This window comes from Priapulus caudatus, unplaced genomic scaffold (assembly GCF_000485595.1).
Source record: "Priapulus caudatus unplaced genomic scaffold, Priapulus_caudatus-5.0.1 Scaffold188, whole genome shotgun sequence".
NCBI classification, from domain to species: domain Eukaryota; kingdom Metazoa; phylum Priapulida; class Priapulimorpha; order Priapulimorphida; family Priapulidae; genus Priapulus; species Priapulus caudatus.
In genome coordinates, this window is record NW_014577249.1 from 116,808 (window position 1) to 135,170 (window position 18,363).

Here is an 18,363-nt window from a genome sequence, read left to right on the forward strand (position 1 = left end):
CGTGTATGTGAACACATTTGGGACTAACAGGGTTTACTAGAATCCCACCACTCCACCACAGAGTCACCGCAGTAGACGTTAGATGAGCGCTGTCGCTCCGCGGCACTTGTTTCATTCATTTCCACCTAAAAATCTCGCTCAAATCTTGCTCAAAGCTCGCTCAAAGCTTGCTCAAAACTCGCGCGATGTACCAACCGTACGTGTGTTTGTGCGTGTGTGTGTGTGTGTGTGTGCGTGCGTGCGTGCGTGTGTGTGTGCGTGCGTGTGTGTGTGTTGTCTGCTCGTGTCCGCTATGCCTCCGGACAAATCGTTCGTTAACGAACAACTTTTACTAGCGGATGTTAGTCAAACGCGCTACCGCGCTACGCACTCGCGATCAATCGAGCCCCGAACTTCAATCAAAGGCGCCGCTGCCGCGCACATGGCTGGAAAAACGCGGCATGGCTGTGTCAGATTTTTCGTGACATCACTGTACACGTGTATATCACATGTCAACAAGAAAACCACGGTATTGAGCTGGTTACGGTATGGTAATTCTAAAATATTACACTGCGATAATATTGCAATACCGGTATACCTCTGCAACCCTAGTATCCGTCCCTTCTCACACGCTCGATATGGAGCGAGTTACACGTGACAGTAAGATACACGTCCCGGCCTTCTCGGCGTGTGAGAAGGGACGGGTACCAGTCTAGGTGCGTTCACAGAGAAAGCTGCAAATGACATTCAGAATTCGAGCAAATCTGCATAAAATTTCAGTTTAAAAAATATTTTTTCAATTACATGTACGTTCCATTTATATTATTTGTATTCGTCAGTATTCGAATAATGACGACGGTCACACGCGAATAACGAATACGTATCGTCCAACTACAATATTCGTTGCACCGATTACACGAGTGTATCGATCATTACAGCCCTAGATCTCAGCACAAAAGAAACAAACATAAACCAAAGTGGTAAAATTTCTGTTTTATTTCATTTTATTTCCATTTCATATAAACCATAAAACACGACAGTTTGTTACAAATAATCATTGCAATGAGTAAATACATTATCACATGCATAAACCCTACTGAACTGCATAGAAATGCTGTGTTTGAGCATAACTCTCATATCCGGCCAAATCCCATATCGGAATGGGTGCCGGTCCCGACGTGGCCGGATAAAGGAGGTCGGACTGTACTTTTGCTGCAGGTTAATGGAATCGCCATTGGGTTCATGAGTCTCTGCAGCAAGGTGGACCTAGGCACACTCAACGAATGTTTCGAGCTGGATCATTTCAACGGCCTGTACAAACCTGATCCAGATGACAGTGTTTTCACACCAGACCTGACCTCTCTAGCTTCTGACTCTCAACCACCAGACCAACAAGTACGTAAACTATTTTCGCTTGTCTTACATCATGCGTTGCGTCTCGTTCAAACATTGCCGTTAATAACAGTTTGTTGAATGATGTTAAGCTGTGCGTGGTTTCTGCTACAGTCACAGCTGCTAATTTGTGCTTGATTTTCCATATTTAATTGAGTGGTGTGGCACCCGTTATAACCACTACAATGGACCTAGTTTCCCTTGAACATGTAGGGGTGTGCCCAACTCTTAAAAGCAGCTTGGTTATTGTTTAGATCCAAGTCGATGTGGAAAAACTAGTGAGTGAGGACTTGAGTGACATCTCCGTAACCGGGCAGCTGAGTCACAGCGAACGCATGTGCGACGCAGCTTGCATCCAGTCGCCGTCCGGTCAACGGCTGCGACCGCAGTCAGCGCAGAGCGAGTATCCTGGCGAATCGAACGCGTTCTGCATCCAGCTGTTCTGCATCAGCGAGAAATACGAAACTCGCTCCGTCGACTTCCTCGCGCGCGCCTTCGAAATGATGCCGGATCGCCAATTCTGCATCGTCTCCGTTCCGTTCCTCGTGCCTCACTTCCCGCTGCTGCAGTCGTTCACGCGCGCGACGCCCCGGCGCCGCAGCACGTTCCCGCACGAACTCTACGTGTTTCACGCGGCCGGCCTGCTCGACTCGTTCACGGTGAGCGCGCTGCGATGCGATTGCGACGTCGGCGCGGTAGCGACACTGGTGGCGCCACTGGAGGATTCGCGAGTGATCGTTGATGACGCGAGGCAGTGCATGGACTTCCGGAGAGATGCAGACGGGACGGAACTGCAAGCCTTCGTGGCGAAGTGCCTCGATCAGGTGAATCCATGACCTAGCAATGTAACGTAACAGCACTGTGCGAATGTAGTCGTGCGTGATACCTTGAAAAAGGGGGGTGGTGCCTATCCTAGAAACCCAGTAATTAAAAGTTTTAGTTGCAGGTTCATGAAGTCTTTGTTATCAAACCACTTTGCGTTATACTTACTATTTTGCTAAATCTGTATTATGCAAATGTGCAATTGTAACTCATAGATAGATCACAGTGAGCAGTTAATGTACGCAATAAGTCAAATGTCCCCGATTATGTTAAGATGTTCATCTTGTAAGATTTTGGGATTATATTTTTTTATAGAAATATACTCGTAAAAAGGTGACTAAGTGTGATTTCCTTGCACAGGTTGTGGGTGTCGCCGTGCTTCGAGCCGAGGAAGACATAGAGTACATTCGCTCACACTACAACATCGAGGACTTTGTCTACTTCAGTCATCATGCTCGGGAGGAGCACGCCAAGCTGTGCCACTTTGTTCTTAATCCCATCTTTCAACACCTGAGCAAACACTTCATGAAGGAGGTGCTCAGGCTTGCCCACAAGACCTGCTTGTATTACCGAATCTCCTCGCAGCAGGGTACGAGTTTTGCACACGCTTGTGGAGGACAAGCGTCGTAAGCGCGCACCCCTAACCGTTACAAAAAGCGCATTGTAAACCCGTTCGTCTTTACGACGAGCCCGTCTGATTTGTACCCGACTGTAACTGACTTGCACTGTTATGTCTTGTCGGAAGAACAATAACCGAATAAGAGAATACGTTTAATACAACTTTACTAACTCAAAAAACAGAATGGCTGGAGCTGTTACAAAAACAGTACCTGTGCGTATCATGCGCTGCTAGCAAGTTTTGACACAAAGCGAGTGCAACGAACACCTGCTGCAGCTTGCTTCACCTACATTCCAGAAGTCAAACTTTAGCACTAACTATAATTTAACAGAAATAGAAAATAAAGAGTGATTTAATTACATCATGCGCGACTCGTCTTTTCGATGCATAGATGGCGCCTGCGACACGTCCAGGGAGCGCCACACGTTGGTTACGGTGCTGGATCACCTTGTGCCCGTGCGAGCGCGCAGACAGATCGTCTACCCGCGGGAGGTGATCGGCGAGAATCTGCCGTCGGAGAGGGTGCTTCAGCAGAACGATCAGTATGCACTCTGTCACATGAATAGGAAGCTCACTTACGAGCCGAAGGTGATCATACGATTCAGAGACCTGATATATATCGCTGTCCTGCTTATCTGCAGTCGTCTTGCTGCCTCTCAAACTCTTATCTGATTATTATTATTATTGTTATTATGATGATGATGATGATGATGATGATGATGATGATGATGGTTATTATTATTATTATTTGATTATGAAATTATTATTGTCTGGAGTAACTGCAGCCAGGAAATCTGCACAGTCTGCACATTTGTGTGGGAATTGTGATTGTAACTTAATTAATTTAATTGTTTTATAGGCGTGGATACCTATGTTGCATTTATGAGTTATATTCGGGATGTTTGTTTTTATTCTAGGTGGTCATCAACGCTCGAATCGTTATAGTCGGAGTCGCTGATACCACGATTGCATTCCTTGAAACACTTGCCTTTTCTCCGCACCTACGTTTCAATAACATCACTGTCATATCACCACATGGTCTACCGAAAACTAGGATACAGAAGGATAGTGAACCACAGTTTTTGCACAACAGGTAGAGTAATAATCTTGAGCAACAATATATATATAATACTCATTGGTACTTGGTAGGAAAAATGACGAGTACCGTATTTGGCGAATACTCATGGCAAACTACCCGGTACTCATACATTTGAAAACCGATGAGTAAATACTCATCCGATCCAAAAATTATCTGGTATTTTTTCTTGGAGGCTGATATGTGTGGGAAACCAGTCAATCACAACAGCAAACAGTTTGGGGTGGAAGTTTTAGCTACAGCATATTGCTTGTAGAAAAATAAATTTAATAGTATATATATGTAATGTATATATATTTATTTATTATATCTTATATATTAAAGTCGTGAGTCTGTTGCTTAAAGTTACCCGAGGTTGTGAGATCACCAGGATAGTACGAAATACATTCAGAATATATGCATAATTGATTACAGTTATAGCACAATTCATTGTGGCACATACAGTGTTATTTCATAAAATGCTTTAGCAACTATTTATTTGCCCATTCTAGTATACATCCTACATGAACCAATTTCAAAGTGTAGAGAAGAATATGCATATATGGCTTTGTCTTGATCTTGAATATATTACTCAGTGCACACTGGAGTATTTATCAATGCTATGTTGTTTGAGGAAAAGGATCGATCATATGTGATGATGGGAGACAATAAAGAGCTTGGGGTTCTTCTGGCACGGCGTACAGAGTCGCTGGATTCAGCTGGAATATCCCACCTTGTGCAACACTCAACGGAAGAGCTGTTTGGGCATGTTGATATCACAAATCTCATGTAAGAATGTCATATATTGCTAATTATTGCTCACTAGTATTTTATTGTCAACAAAGGTTTTTATGAGAGATTTATCATTTATATGCATGTTAAACTACATTGTGTTTCAATGAAGCAGCTAGTTCTCTTGGTAGTAATTAATGCACCAAAAGGACCATACATCCTGTATACTGCAGCCTGTTCTTAGTTGTCACCTTGCTATCCACGATACACAACTGCTGGTCAATTGCTAAAGTTAGTTCTAGAACTACTAGAGAAATCTCGCACTGATGCATTTTTGCATGTGACCAGTAAAAATGTAACCATGTGTAAATACGTGTCCAATGTCACCTCTTTTTGTGTAAATTTAGAAAGCTTTTGATCTGGTATCAGCAGTTTATATACCAAGGATAGATGTTTTTCTTTGTAATTAAATATTTAGTGATAGGAACAAGATAAGAGTGCATGTGGGATGCGATGTTTGAATTTCAGAGAAAGGGCTAATTTGGCAGTAACTTTACTGAACAATAAAGACGAAATTGTTGGATTCACTGCTTTTCTGGACTATCCAAACACAACTGAACATGTGGATCAAGTAAGTAATTATTATTATGCAATATAATGCAGATATTTTTACACCTGGGATATCAATAAATTTGTACATGGTAATCCATGATCCTGGGCAATAAACTAAGCACTGCCTAGCAGGATTAACTGTCTTGCATGTAAATTAAGCATTAATGTAAACTCATTCTGAAATCAGATGTGTGAAGTATACAATTCTCTGCATAAAAGTTTATAAATTGTATTGAGAAACAATTGAAACTATCAATGTAGTTTATCATTTTTAGCTCATCTGACATATTCAGATGCAGCTTGTAGAATCGCATGATTGTCCGTCCGTATACGTGTTGATCAGTAAGTGATTGATCGTACGTGTTGATCAGTAAGTGATTGATCATAGGGGGAGCGTGTTGATCAGTAAGTGATTGATTGTACATGTATTATTGTAAGTGATTGATTGTACGTGTTTGCAGTGAGTGCTACACGGTGGAGCAGTTGCAGCAGCTTGCTCTTCACACGTGGGTGAACGCCGTGCGCGGGAAGGTGACCGCGATCGACCGCGACGACAAGTACGTCGTCGTGGACGGTGCAAGTGTGATGCACTACGACTACTTGGTGCTGTGCACCGGCCAGCAATACGCGCTCGCAGTCCCGTCCGGCGCTGACGTTAGCAGACTCGCTACCACTGCAGATGTGTCCATGACCTCGATCAGGTATTCATGTGCTTGATTGTTAACCTGCGATATACAGGTTATATATTATATATTATATACAGAAAATATTGAAATGACAACAACTGGAGGCATAATTATGCACTAACGTTTTCAATTTATTCTGAAGAAATAAAGTGAAAACGTTAGTGCTAAGAAGGTCTCTATGGCTTCTTTAGGGCAAAAACTGGAAACTTCCATGGGGTACTCGTAGGGTAGGGTAAGAATTAAGATGTTTTAACATATTCAACAAGTTTAAGATATTCATTTAGAGTTAGTTGTATACGTTCTAGCAATACCCAGGGAGACAGACCCGTTCAGTAATATTATTTGTACTGTTTCATAATTGCAAGTCATTCAGATCACTTCATGCCCACGTGCAAACATGCGTCCAACAAGAGAGTGACAATGTCCACTATATACCCTATGTATACGAGTTTTAGTTGTCGGCGAATCATCATAAAAACGTCACTGCATTGCGTTAACTCACGACAGTGCTGCCAATGTACATACGCTATCGTGACATTTTTATGAGGTGTTACCTTGACTTTTTCGCCACATGCAAGGTACAAAGCGGATTCCCACTATCTTTCTAAATGGATGTTCGCTATTGACATGGATTAAATGTATTTTTCTGCTTTACTATTTCTTATGCCTGTACACTGGTATTTTAACTGCATTACTATGTTGATAGGAAACTAGCAAGCAAAAGACAAGTATGGCCAGACAATGTATACGTTATAAACGATGACTTGGATGCCCGCATCGCCACCGAGTGTCTAAAAAAGGACTTTGTCGACACAGATGGTTATGTTCTTTATATGCTTATGACATCTTAACACTAATGTAACTGTAAGGGGGCAGACTTCTAGCAAAAATTCAAATGCTAAATATAGGGTAAGCAGTGACCTTTCATTAACATCATGTCATAATAACCTAATTTCATGTCTTCTGGCTTTAAATGCCATAAATCAGCATATTATCTATATAACCTTCTTCCATTTTGTAATAATTAACGTTGTATTTTGTCTATTAAAGGTAAGGCTGTTGTGTACGGATCAACACTTGATGCTTTTGCTACGGTTCACGCATTGCTAACTTTGGGTATCGAGGGGAATAGGATCACATTGGTGGAGCCACCGTACAATTACCAGGTACATCACTACTCATAAGACCTGATTGCATCATATTTCAATGAATGAAAGCATGCGCTATTATAGTAGGCAGTGCTGTTCAGCATGCTTCTCATCGTTTTCCTGCGTATAAACGGCCAGGAACTAATCTTACCAGCTAGCTGGCACACAATACATCGTGATAAGTTGAAAACAGTGACAGTTCACATTTACCTCATGCGATTACTACTGTCACATGTATCGAGTGCCGTAGGCTCATTAATGTTTGCGGTAAATAGTTGCGGTATTGGTAGCGACATCACTGGCCAATCCAGGAGGAGCCATCAGGGTCATCCCTTCCCCTCCTTCACTCGTAGCTGTTTGACGACAAAATAAAACAAGTAAAAAAGCTGGTGGTGTCATTTATGAACATTTTAACTTTCCACTTTGTTCGTTGTTTTCCAAAACTTGTCCTGACTAGAGGTTCACATTTACCATCTAAAGCAATAAAATGTGCTGCTGCTTAACAGAGTGCTCTCACAATACTCTTTCAGTGTGAGTGTGTGACCTGCCTTGGGCCCCTTCCTGGATCTGCAAAATGATTTGCTATATTTATTTAATATATTTAATATATATAGCGTTGCTATATTCTTGCCCCTTTTATGACCAAGTTATGCGTATGTAAACACTGCATTTACTACTTTCAGCCATCCTGCTTCAACAATAGCGGTGTGGAAGAAGCAGTTAGGAAGCAGCTGAAGCAGCTGGGAGTGGTCCTGTACTCTGGATACCTGCTCGCGCAGTGGAATGAAGGATCGGTTACCGTTACGAGTCTCTACTCAGTCTCGTTCACCTCCACTACCAAGCCCATCGAAATCGATTGCACGGTAAGCCCTAACAGTTGGGAAAGCACGGCATCTTGGATTAGTAATTAATTTTGTTTTGAGACAAATGAAGCCATCAATGTTTCGTTTGTCAATGTAATTGTTTCGTTTATCTTTAGCATTACAATGTTATTCATTTTTAGTATGTAGCTATTTTTTCATTAATGAAAAATCTTATAATATGACGAAAATTTTGTAATATCATATTATGTTCATAAATTAAGTCGTTTATAAAAGTCATCAAACGTTTGTAATCATGGGAAATGATTCCATTATTCAGTTATGCATGGATCACTATTAGATATGTGCAATACATAGATAGATATATTTGGAATATCTAGTAAAAACTCATGTTAAATGTAATGTAATAGCACTGAGAGCAAGGCCAGTAACATCTTGTCATTAATTGTTGTATTTCAGGCTTTCTTCTGTTTCCAACAAAAATCTGTGGATTATGATGCTTTCAAAGGTATGTTGTGTGTATATAATCCAGAAACTTCATAACAATTTTACTGGTTATTGGTATGTATGTAAGCAACTAATATCCACCCATTCATCACTAACTGGTGAGGACTCACAGACAGGTTTGAAGGAATGCACATTTGGCAATGAGTAGTTTTTCTCCTCTAAAATCTCTGGCCTAAAATTATAAACATGCAATTAATCCACTTCATTAACAATCGAAAAATTTTATTCCCGCAACTGACAACCGGTGAAAAGCGGTGTGTGATGTCACTTCTTAATCGTATGTACATAGCTATCAATAACTCATGCCTCGTCTACGATGGGAAGCTGGTGATCGATGCAACATTTCACACCAACGACGTGTGCATCAGGGCTGCAGGACCACTCACAAAGTTTGCACGCAGATATCACATTGAGCCATGGACGCACACCAACTTCAACTCGAAAGAGGTCGGAATCCATGTAAGCTTCTATTGGATCATCTCCAGCAAGGCAATATATCCATGATAATAAGTTGATATATGTAGCGCCTTGGTGGTGTATTATTGCTTGGAGGTCAGTTTATTGGAATTCATTTGGATGCGTTATTGTAAAAGGTTTTTATGCAAAACATTGACTCTCTTATGTAACATGCATCTGTTGCAGTTAGCGATGGCAATGTTGGAACTCGTAGATCCCACCTTGATGATGCAGACCAAGCCATCTGTGGAGGAACACAACCTGATTCCTATCTACCGAAGTCCTTGCATTCAGACAGCCATTTTGCCAGGTGTGCCACGCATATATATATATATATAATTACAACTAGTTAGATGGGCACGCAGAACGTATATGAATATATGTTATTTAAATTACTATAAGTATATGCATGCTCTGGAACTTACTTGCTAACGTCCATAGAATTTCTATAACTTGCCGCAAAAACTAGAAGTAGTGAGAACGATTAATGTTAAAATGCATATTTCTTTTTTTCCATGATTTTATTTGTTATTTATAATGTATTATATTTACGCCTCTCTCGAGTAAAAGGTGCATGTGAATTATTACCAGTTATGCATGTGGGTAGGGGATTCATAGTAGATAGTTTTTCTAAACAACACCAATACCATAAGGTTTTTTAGAATACCGGAGAACTACAATGTTATGAATATAATTCGTTCCAAAAATGCCAATTGCCACCATTATGATATGAGGCCTGTGATTTTAGGTGGTACACATTATCTGCATGTCACAAAGCCAGGCCCTACAATGGCACTCCATGTCCAAATGGCCCAACCAGATTATGTGAGTATTGGTAGCCACCAGATTTTACTACCACTAAAATCTTCAGGCTAACCATATCATATTTAAATGTATAAAATTAGAATCAATGCATAATAAAATTTCAGAAATATCACATTTCTGACCATGCTAAAATGTTTGATTTCATAAAATGATGTACACACTGTCATGTGTAATGCAGATTACATAAGTAGTGTAGTTCACAATGTCTCAATATATATTTTTCCATGTTTCTTGTGTTCTTTTCTCTGCTGCGGACTGCAGGGTACCGTACTGTCGACAGGCAGTCTAGAGACGGAAGACTATTTTCGCCTGCACATTAACAAGTTCCAGACTGTCGAGACAATCACCTGCTACTCTAAGCTTGTACGTGTTCACGATGTGTAATATAATATTTGATGACCATTTATACACCACCATAAACATAATTATATGTACTATAAAATTATATACATATATTCATGATACCATCTATTTTAGCCTGTAGGCGCAACTTTAAGTGTGCGCATACATACGCATGCACGCACGCGCACACACATATTTTGCTTTTATGCTATACTTGTTTTGTTTTGGCAGTATATCCTTTTAATATGAACATGAAGTTCTAAATTCTGTTATAGCCAATTGATGTGAGCAACCTGATATGCTTATACGGCCTACATGAGAACTATCTGAATAATATGCTGTCTAGATTCAACGAAGGGTCCATAAACGACTTTTACAGGTAAGTTGGTCTACATCTATTACCTTGATTATATATATTTGTTGTCAGTAGATTATTATTATTATTATATATTTTTTGTCAGTAGGAAGTCAACTCTAGGAAGTGCACTTTGTCCGCATTGTCTTAGTGTAACATTGCCGTGGCACGTGTAACAGTGAAATATATTAATAATCATGTTTGAACAGCCTCGGCCACGTATGCTACTCATGTGTTTATGACTTGCAACAGTTACTTTAGACAAGCGTGGAGCATGGCCGTGTTCCACGATCGATTCCCAGACTTCAGGGAGGAGGTGAGAGAGGTGCTGATGAATCGCTTGGCTAATGGAAATCCTTCGCTAGAGGAACACGTTCGCGGTCTCATCGAAGAGGATATGCACGTACGCATAGTTAAACTCAAAGCCCTGCTTTATTCAACCAGGCTCTGTGACTGTTTCACATCATAGGCGCTACAAGTTTCCTTCTCGCAAGAAGCGAGAAGGTAACTTGTGGTGGTTAAGCCCTGCTGAGATCTATCCGTTGCCATATTTATTTGAGACAATTGACCTGCCGATGCACCTATGAATCCACGACAGTCCATCTGCAGTCTGGCAAACTGTCTATCTAATCATGATCAGTGTCGGACAGGACATTGTAAAAACATTGCTTAGTAACAAAGTGCTGTGAGGATCGACATACTGACAATAACCATGCATTTACACATATAACCAGTGTGAGCTTGACTGGCCTAGCATCAATATCCAAAGGGGGGGAATTGTTATCGATCTTGCTGAGGTGGTTAGTTATATGTTTAGACTATGTGGTTTTCCAGTAAATATTGGCTGCAATCACCTAGATTTCTTCTAGAAAGGTTATAAGCTATTCTGTTTAAATTAAACTACTTTTAAATTGACTACGTCACGAATTTTCTATGGTAAAATTTGTAAAAATTGTGTTGCCATTTTTTTACATTAAAAGTAAGAACTAACGGGACTAAACATATTGTCAAATTCTTGACTGAATTGACTTGACAAAAACCTGATAAGATTGTTTCTCAACTAGTTCAAAATCGAAAAAACCTGGACGATTTGATATTATGTTCCTGACATTAATTGCTTGCTATGGGCTATGTATGAGTCACGAGTGTATATTCACATCAAACAATATAGTAAAACAGGAAGTATAATGCAGCAATTTAACCATAAAAAGTGAACAGAATTACTTATATTTTGTGAAAAAGCGACAGGAAGTATAATGCAGCAATTTAACCATAAAAAGTGAACAGAATTACTTATATTTTGTGAAAAAGTGGAAACAGTGTTTTTTTATTTTTACTATTTGCGGTGACGTAATCACTTTAAGTGGATCCACTTTTGCTTTGCAGCTGAGCAAGGGGCAGCTGGCGGATCTCGCTCATGAGTTCAAAACAAGAGGCTATCAGAAAGATATCGAGATGAAGCTCTTGAGTTTTGTAAACTATAACCAGTACCATCTACCAATGTACGCTCACCCAGGTATGTTGTGAGGGGCCAACGACATGCATAAAACGTGCATTTCAGTTTGTAGTATAGCAAAAGCCATTCGTTTTCTTAACGGATCAATGTCCAGACACGTGTGCTAGTGGATACGTTTTAAAGCCATTTCTCGTATCGTTTTTACGTCAATTCGTTTATGCGGTACTGGCTTGTATTTGCTCGTGTGCTTTGGTCAGTGTCAGGATTGTAGTCTATTTTTTCTTGTATTGGTACTGGTTCACACACTGGATGTAGCAGTTGAATAAGCACACCTTATCACATTCAATACCAATTTTCCTGACAGCTTTCATTCTTTCCTTGTAACGTTTTGGCTTCAGTTTGTCAAAAAGGCATTGCATCAATTGCCATGTGATTATGTATAATAGATATTTAGATGTGAATGATTATTATATATAGATGTTTAGCTTTTGCCCAAGACTAAATTTAGAATTACCTTTCCTTTTATCTTGTTCTAGAAACAACAGAAATTATTAGATGTTATTTAGATGATTACTAGAAACAATTGAATTGTTATTAGTGCCAAATCTGTTATGAATTAGCAATGTGAAGTAGACCCCAAAATAAAAATAAATCCTCCTATGCACTGTCATTACCTCTACAACATTTTATTGAATCAATAAATGCATAACTTTATATACAGTACTGTTATATACATGTTTTTTGCAAGATTAAAAATTTCACATAATTATAATTTCTCGAGATATTTAACAACTTCAGCACACCATATGATATATAAGTGAATTACACTTGGCAAATTTACTGACTCTGTGAGCATCTTGGTCAAACACTACACCAATACCTGCTCCTTCACACAGCTGAAAAATTCAAAGAACCATTCAGACCGAACACTCACACATCTACACAAGCAATACATATTTATTATATATCATATATATATATATATATATCATAGTGACTATTATTTACAATCCAACTAGGATGACCTGTGAGTGACCAACTATTCTACATGCATTCCCAAATTAGCAACTCTGTGATAATAGCATATTACTTGAGTTTCAACTTTGCAATTGTAATCATAGATGCGCAACTATTCACATAGGACTGGTGGAATGCAATCTCTAAGTATATCCTTGACCATCGGAGGCAGTGAATCGGGAAACTTGACATCAAACTTGACAACAAGATCACCGCGGCGACCGGCTACTTTCGAGTACGGCAAGCCTTTACCCTCGATGCGCTTGACAGAGTTCGGCTGGACTACTTCTGTCAAACGTATAGTCACCTGTGGACCTTCCAATGTTGGAATGTGCAATACACCTCCACAGAGTGCCTGAAAAAGGGAAAACGTTCAGCAATCAATACATTTTTAAGCACATCATGTTCCCTTTATTGTGTACAATGGTAATGTCGTGTTCCTCAAAATCATGTAGATTTGTGAATAACAGGGGTGCAGTAGACCTTGGATACGGCTACATAGTTCGGGCCATGAACCCCTTCCTCTTGAACTGAAAGCAGCTGACTCGTACACGTAACAACCAACGTGTAATTAAAATGTTAAACACTGCCCTACATGATTTATTGATAAGTGATTTGCCTGTAAATTAAAGTAATTATGCACGACAGGGGGATCAAAACTGATGATGTTAATTTCTAGCTGAAAGTTCCGGTTTCTGTGCAGAACTATGCTTCTGGATTTTTTGGAAGTTGCGGTTCCCAAGACATTTTTTATCATGATAACTGAGCATTTAACTGTGAAAACTTGGGCCGGTTCCATTTATTAATTATGGTTTATCCGATTATCATATGAGCACAGCTGTGAACTGGATGCTTTTCACTGCATAACAGCACTGAGTAACATGGCCTCAAATGGCTGTAATGGGGATTTTACACATTTTTGCTTTGTCTGGTGGAGTACTAATGTGCTTGTCTGGTACTGGTGCACTATAGAAATGGCAAAAATTTGTAATTTTGTACATATGAGCACTGATGACTACGTATAACCAGAGAAGACTTGTCAGTTCTGTTAATCACATTCACATTTCTAGAACAGACTTAGTTACCTCTTTTAGTCCAAGCTTTGCCACGTAATGCAAATCGCTGCCGTTCCTTGAGAACACTGGGTGCGGTTTATCCCTTATGACAAACACCACATCAGCCGGAATGGTATTGGGACGTTGGTCGCCCTCTCTGGTAAAGGTAACTTTCGTTCCTGCCTTCCAGCCCGGCTTGATCGATATTGTGAGCACTTTTTCTTCTGGTCGAGTCTGTGCGGTGTTTGGTATTAGCACTTGGCGAGTAATTTTCATTTTCTTTGTGGTGCCTCTCAGAATGTCCTCAAGGTCGACCTGGAGGTCATAGCTGACGGGTTTATCTGTCTTCATTACTTTCGGTTTGGGGCCCGTGTATTCCATATAAGGCTCCCACTGCATGTCTTCTGTTGTGAAGAAACCACCTTGCATGCCACCTGGTGAGAAGACGTTACTCTGTACTCCCTCTGGTGAGAAGCTACTAAAGCATTGCTGCTGCTGCTGATGGCCTGGACCAGCACTGCTAAAAAACTGTGCAAACGGATCGATTCCGCCAAAGAATCCCTGGAAGGTCGAGCGCGGATCTCTGCCGTAGGTGTACGACGTGAAACCACCACCCGGTCTTCCGTCAGGAACGCCTCTCTCCAGACCTTCTGATCCATACTTGTCGTACACGTCTCGCTTTGTTTTGTCACTCAAAACTTCATACGCTTCTGCAATGTCCTTGAACTTTTCTTCAGCGCCTGCACTCTTGTTTTTGTCTGGATGGAACCTGAGAGCCATTTTACGGTACGCTTTTTTAATATCGTCTACCGTCGCATTGCGACTGATACCCAGACTGGCGTAGTAATCTTTTCCCATTTTGCAAGTCTAAAAATATAAACAAGATATGAATGTAAACAGATATCAATTAATGATCCACTCACTGACAGTGCAAGAAAATTTATTTTAATGCAAAAGATGGGACCCAAATTCCAATCCTAGTTAAGCACTCTGGCTTAGTTTAGCACATTTGCAAAAAAGAGGGTCAGGGTCCCAAACTAGCTTTGCACAAAAGATTGTGCCACCCTAGAGTTAATGTTAGTTAGTTGAAAGTTAAATACTACCCGCGCCTATATGGCGCATAGGGCGGTGCCTATCTCCGTTTCAATCCCCCTGAGGCCCCGCAGCTGCTTTCACTGGAAATGCTACAGTAGGGGGTTAGTCCACTGGTAGCACTGCGAGTTAACTTGCCACATAATATCTCTATTTGCTGAATGCTAAGCAGAGAAGCCGAGTGTACCATTTTTCAAGTCTTTGGTATGACCTGGCCGGGAGTTGAACCCCCGACCTTCCACATGCGAGGCAAGCACTCAACCATTGAGCCATCGCTGCGGTCAGAGTTGATGTTACCGCCTTCAAACTACCATCTTCGTTCTAGCGCTGAAGAGTTATGCTGGGTTAACACCATCAACTTTTTCTTGTCAAGTTTTCAACTTTTCAACCTATCGACCGAAAGTCGGCAGTGGCCAGTGTAATTTGTAAACGTAAGGCCCCAATTAAAAAAATCTTTGTTTGCCCTCACCCGACCCAGGCTGAAAAGTTTGGGTAGGTAGGTAGGCTTAATTCTTTTTTTGGAGGGGGGTCTTTTTAGAAAGTCAGCATGGTGTCTACATGTTCAGGGGTGCTTGTGTGGAGATACCTATTATGTTGAATGTTTGTTTTGCTTGGTACATATAATGTATTGCATACAGATTTATATATTGTACCGTGATACAATTTGTAAAAAAAAAGAATGGGAAAGATCAATAAAAATGTTTGCGGCGGCGCCTTTTTGGCGGGTCGGTCGGGCGAAGGCCAGCAAACAATATTTTTATTATGGCCTAAAAGTTAGCGCCCAACTAGTTGAGAGATTAGAACATGTTCTATTTTCTCAACTTTTGGTCAGTGAGTTGATTAGCTCTAGTACTATAGCCCGCTTACATTAACTGCCGCTGGCGGCATTACATGCCGCTGTAATGCCGCTGGCGGCATTACATAACCAGCGGCAGTTAACGTAAGCGGGCTATAGTACTAGAGCTACCAGCGGCAGTTAATGTAAGCGGGCTATAGTACTAGAGCTATGAGTTGATCAACCTTTTGCCACTCAGCCACTCAGATAATAGCAATCAGGGGGTGTGTCACACCACCCAGGGAAGATTATTTGCACGCTACAATCTCACAAAGATTACTCTTCAAAGCCCAAGGGACTAGTATAGAAACAAAAATATATATACTAATTACTATTACTAAAGAATATAACCCCATATATATAAGGGTTATATAAAGAATATAACCCCATAAGAATATAACCTCATAAAGAATCGTCTTCAAAGGTACAACGAAGACGGAGAGACAAGTTAATCAAACCGACATTTCAACACTGCGGATCGCAGTGGGAAAACCGCAAATTTGCAATTAACTAGGAAGGCAATTCCAATAGGCAATACGGAATGACACTGGCACAGACAAAACAGACGCTATCTTTAATAATATGTTTAGTTTTACAATTACACTTACGCAATAAACAAGGATGCCGCTACGGCGCTACGCCACAAAATCACAACAAAATGGGCAAATTATTCGGCTAGTGTCGTCGCGGTGAAAAACTTCTTACCTGTTCCTTGGTGTTCTATTCTGAATGCGAATGCCAAACGCTAAACAAAACACCTCCTCAGCCTCCGTGTACGAACTACGAAACTGTTTCCTTCCACTCGGGTTTTCAGACGTTATGTCAGTATCGACTTGAACCATCTAGAACTTTCGAGAATTTGTCAACAAATGAGTAATCGGACACTAGCGTAGTCGCCTACACTAGCACCACCCGACGGCAAGTAAGTTTACCATTCGCGTTGTATGTCATTTGGCACCATATAAATAATAATTTCAAGAGCTCATAATAGAGAATTATTATTATTCTCTCTATTATAAGCTCTTGATAATATAGGTGTCTCTAAAGAGATATTTTATATATATATTTCCACACCTGTCTTCGTACCCTTTATCTATTTTATGTTTTTTATTTATATTATCTTTATGTAATGTGTGGCCGTAATAGTATATGTCATTACAAGTATATTTACGTGTTAGTATTATTTCACGATGTTGTTATACATCTCGAGAAGAGAGAGAGAGATGTGGGAGATTAAGGAAAGGCGGTAGGCAAGATAGCTAAAACGCGGTAGATGAGCTGAGAAGTAAGACTGCGGGGACAAGGGAGGCCAGGGCTGTGGCCAGGGGGAGGACGGGAGGGAACGAAGTAGGGGTTTCGTCTACTAGGGCGCTCTCCTAAAAACACAGGTCTACTGATAACAATTTATTACATAAATCTATGCTGAGATATCCCCTAACCATATTAAATGCATATTCATCATAAAATATAACTCCTCTGGTGAGATATTGCGCATGCGCTGACACACAAACGTAGCCAAATTGTGTACTGACTGGTATATGCAGCGGGCACCTTACATGCAAGGTCTTCTTCCTATTTCTTACGTGAGATCTACTGATAGAATGTTATTATATAAATCTATGCTAGGATAACTCCTCTTTATTTCAAATGCATAATTTAAAAAAAATAGTATTCTTCTCAGGCATATTACGCATGCGCGAGCACCGTTTCAGGCGTGCAGTACGGACTCAAGAAAACTGCATTGTTATTACTGGTCACTTTGTAGGTGTTATACGAGATATGGAAAGTTAGTTTAGGGTCAGATACCTGCAGGCAATTAAAGATCATGTACGGGTTTTGGTAACGTGTCAGGACGTACTATAGTATCGCATATCCTCAGGGCAAATAGCAATACACATGCACTCACCCGACAGACTCGCCCGTGTGGTAGCGTCCGTCTACGCATGTAGCTATATGCTCCTCTCTATCTCCCACTCCCCCCTCTCTCTCTCTTCTTCTTCGCGCGCGCGCGCGCGCTCTCTCCCTCCTCTCTCTCTCTCTCTCTCTTTCTCTCTCTTTCTGTGTGTGTGTGTGTGTGTGTGTGTGTGTGTGTGTGTGTGTGTGTGCGTGCGTGCGTGCGCGCGCGCGTGCGTGCGTGTGCGCGCGCGTGCGTGCGTGCGTGCGTGCGTGTGTGTGTGTGTGTGTGTGTGTGTGTGTGTGTGTGCATGTGTATGGAGGCGTGCATACATCTTTGATTCTCGCAATCTTTTGATTTTGACAAATTCTGATCTCGTGACAATTGTATTTCTAAATAGTTAGAAGAATTGCGATTCACCAAGTACTCAATAAACGTATTGTTGCACAATATTACATTGTTTTACAAGTTTATGTTGTACAATGTTCCATACAATGTTATCGCGTACACTGTACATTGTATTGGTTATTTGATGAATTTTACCAGAGCATTTAGGAAATACGTATCAACGATATATAGCTCTATGACTTTACTTTACTAAGTTTGTTCACATCGCAGTTGGTAGATGGCAGCACTGCTACCT

The 18,363-nt window shown here is 40.7% G+C and overlaps 2 protein-coding genes across 3 annotated transcripts in view; one reads left to right on the forward strand and one right to left on the reverse strand.

Annotated features, from left to right (window-relative positions):
• The window catches only part of LOC106806983 (cilia- and flagella-associated protein 61-like), a 20,645-nt gene extending 8,148 nt beyond the window's left edge, over positions 1–12,497 (forward strand). The window contains exons 5-21 of one of the 2 annotated variants that reach the window (XM_014809178.1): positions 1,198–1,374; positions 1,626–2,195; positions 2,554–2,782; positions 3,204–3,400; positions 3,730–3,905; positions 5,693–5,932; positions 6,624–6,736; positions 6,968–7,083; positions 7,749–7,928; positions 8,346–8,394; positions 8,683–8,852; positions 9,036–9,159; positions 9,598–9,674; positions 9,936–10,037; positions 10,292–10,395; positions 10,624–10,774; positions 11,758–12,497. In XM_014809178.1, the coding sequence (XP_014664664.1) occupies positions 1,198–1,374; positions 1,626–2,195; positions 2,554–2,782; positions 3,204–3,400; positions 3,730–3,905; positions 5,693–5,932; positions 6,624–6,736; positions 6,968–7,083; positions 7,749–7,928; positions 8,346–8,394; positions 8,683–8,852; positions 9,036–9,159; positions 9,598–9,674; positions 9,936–10,037; positions 10,292–10,395; positions 10,624–10,774; positions 11,758–11,898 (2,916 nt within the window). In that variant the 3' untranslated portion in view covers positions 11,899–12,497. The remainder of the gene's footprint in view (positions 1–1,197; positions 1,375–1,625; positions 2,196–2,553; positions 2,783–3,203; positions 3,401–3,729; positions 3,906–5,692; positions 5,933–6,623; positions 6,737–6,967; positions 7,084–7,748; positions 7,929–8,345; positions 8,395–8,682; positions 8,853–9,035; positions 9,160–9,597; positions 9,675–9,935; positions 10,038–10,291; positions 10,396–10,623; positions 10,775–11,757) is intronic. The other variant, XM_014809179.1, reaches the window with a different exon arrangement.
• Positions 12,490–16,695, reverse strand: LOC106806984 (dnaJ homolog subfamily B member 4-like). Its single transcript, XM_014809180.1, has 3 exons — positions 16,532–16,695; positions 13,930–14,766; positions 12,490–13,199 (listed from the first exon to the last, which is right to left on the reverse strand). The coding sequence occupies exons 2-3, from the start codon at positions 14,755–14,757 to the stop codon at positions 12,957–12,959; spliced, it is 1,071 nt and encodes a 356-aa protein (XP_014664666.1). The 5' UTR covers positions 14,758–14,766; positions 16,532–16,695; the 3' UTR covers positions 12,490–12,956.
• Between the last annotated feature and the right edge of the window lie 1,668 nt (positions 16,696–18,363).

Coding starts and splice junctions, on each gene's coding strand:
- LOC106806984 (XM_014809180.1), bottom strand. CDS start 14,757: ATGGGAAAAGATTACTACGCCAGTCTGGGTATCAGTCGCAATGCGACG. Junction 13,200..13,929: donor CAAAGCTTGGACTAAAAGAG/GTAACTAAGTCT, acceptor TCCCTTTTTCAG/GCACTCTGTGGAGGTGTATT.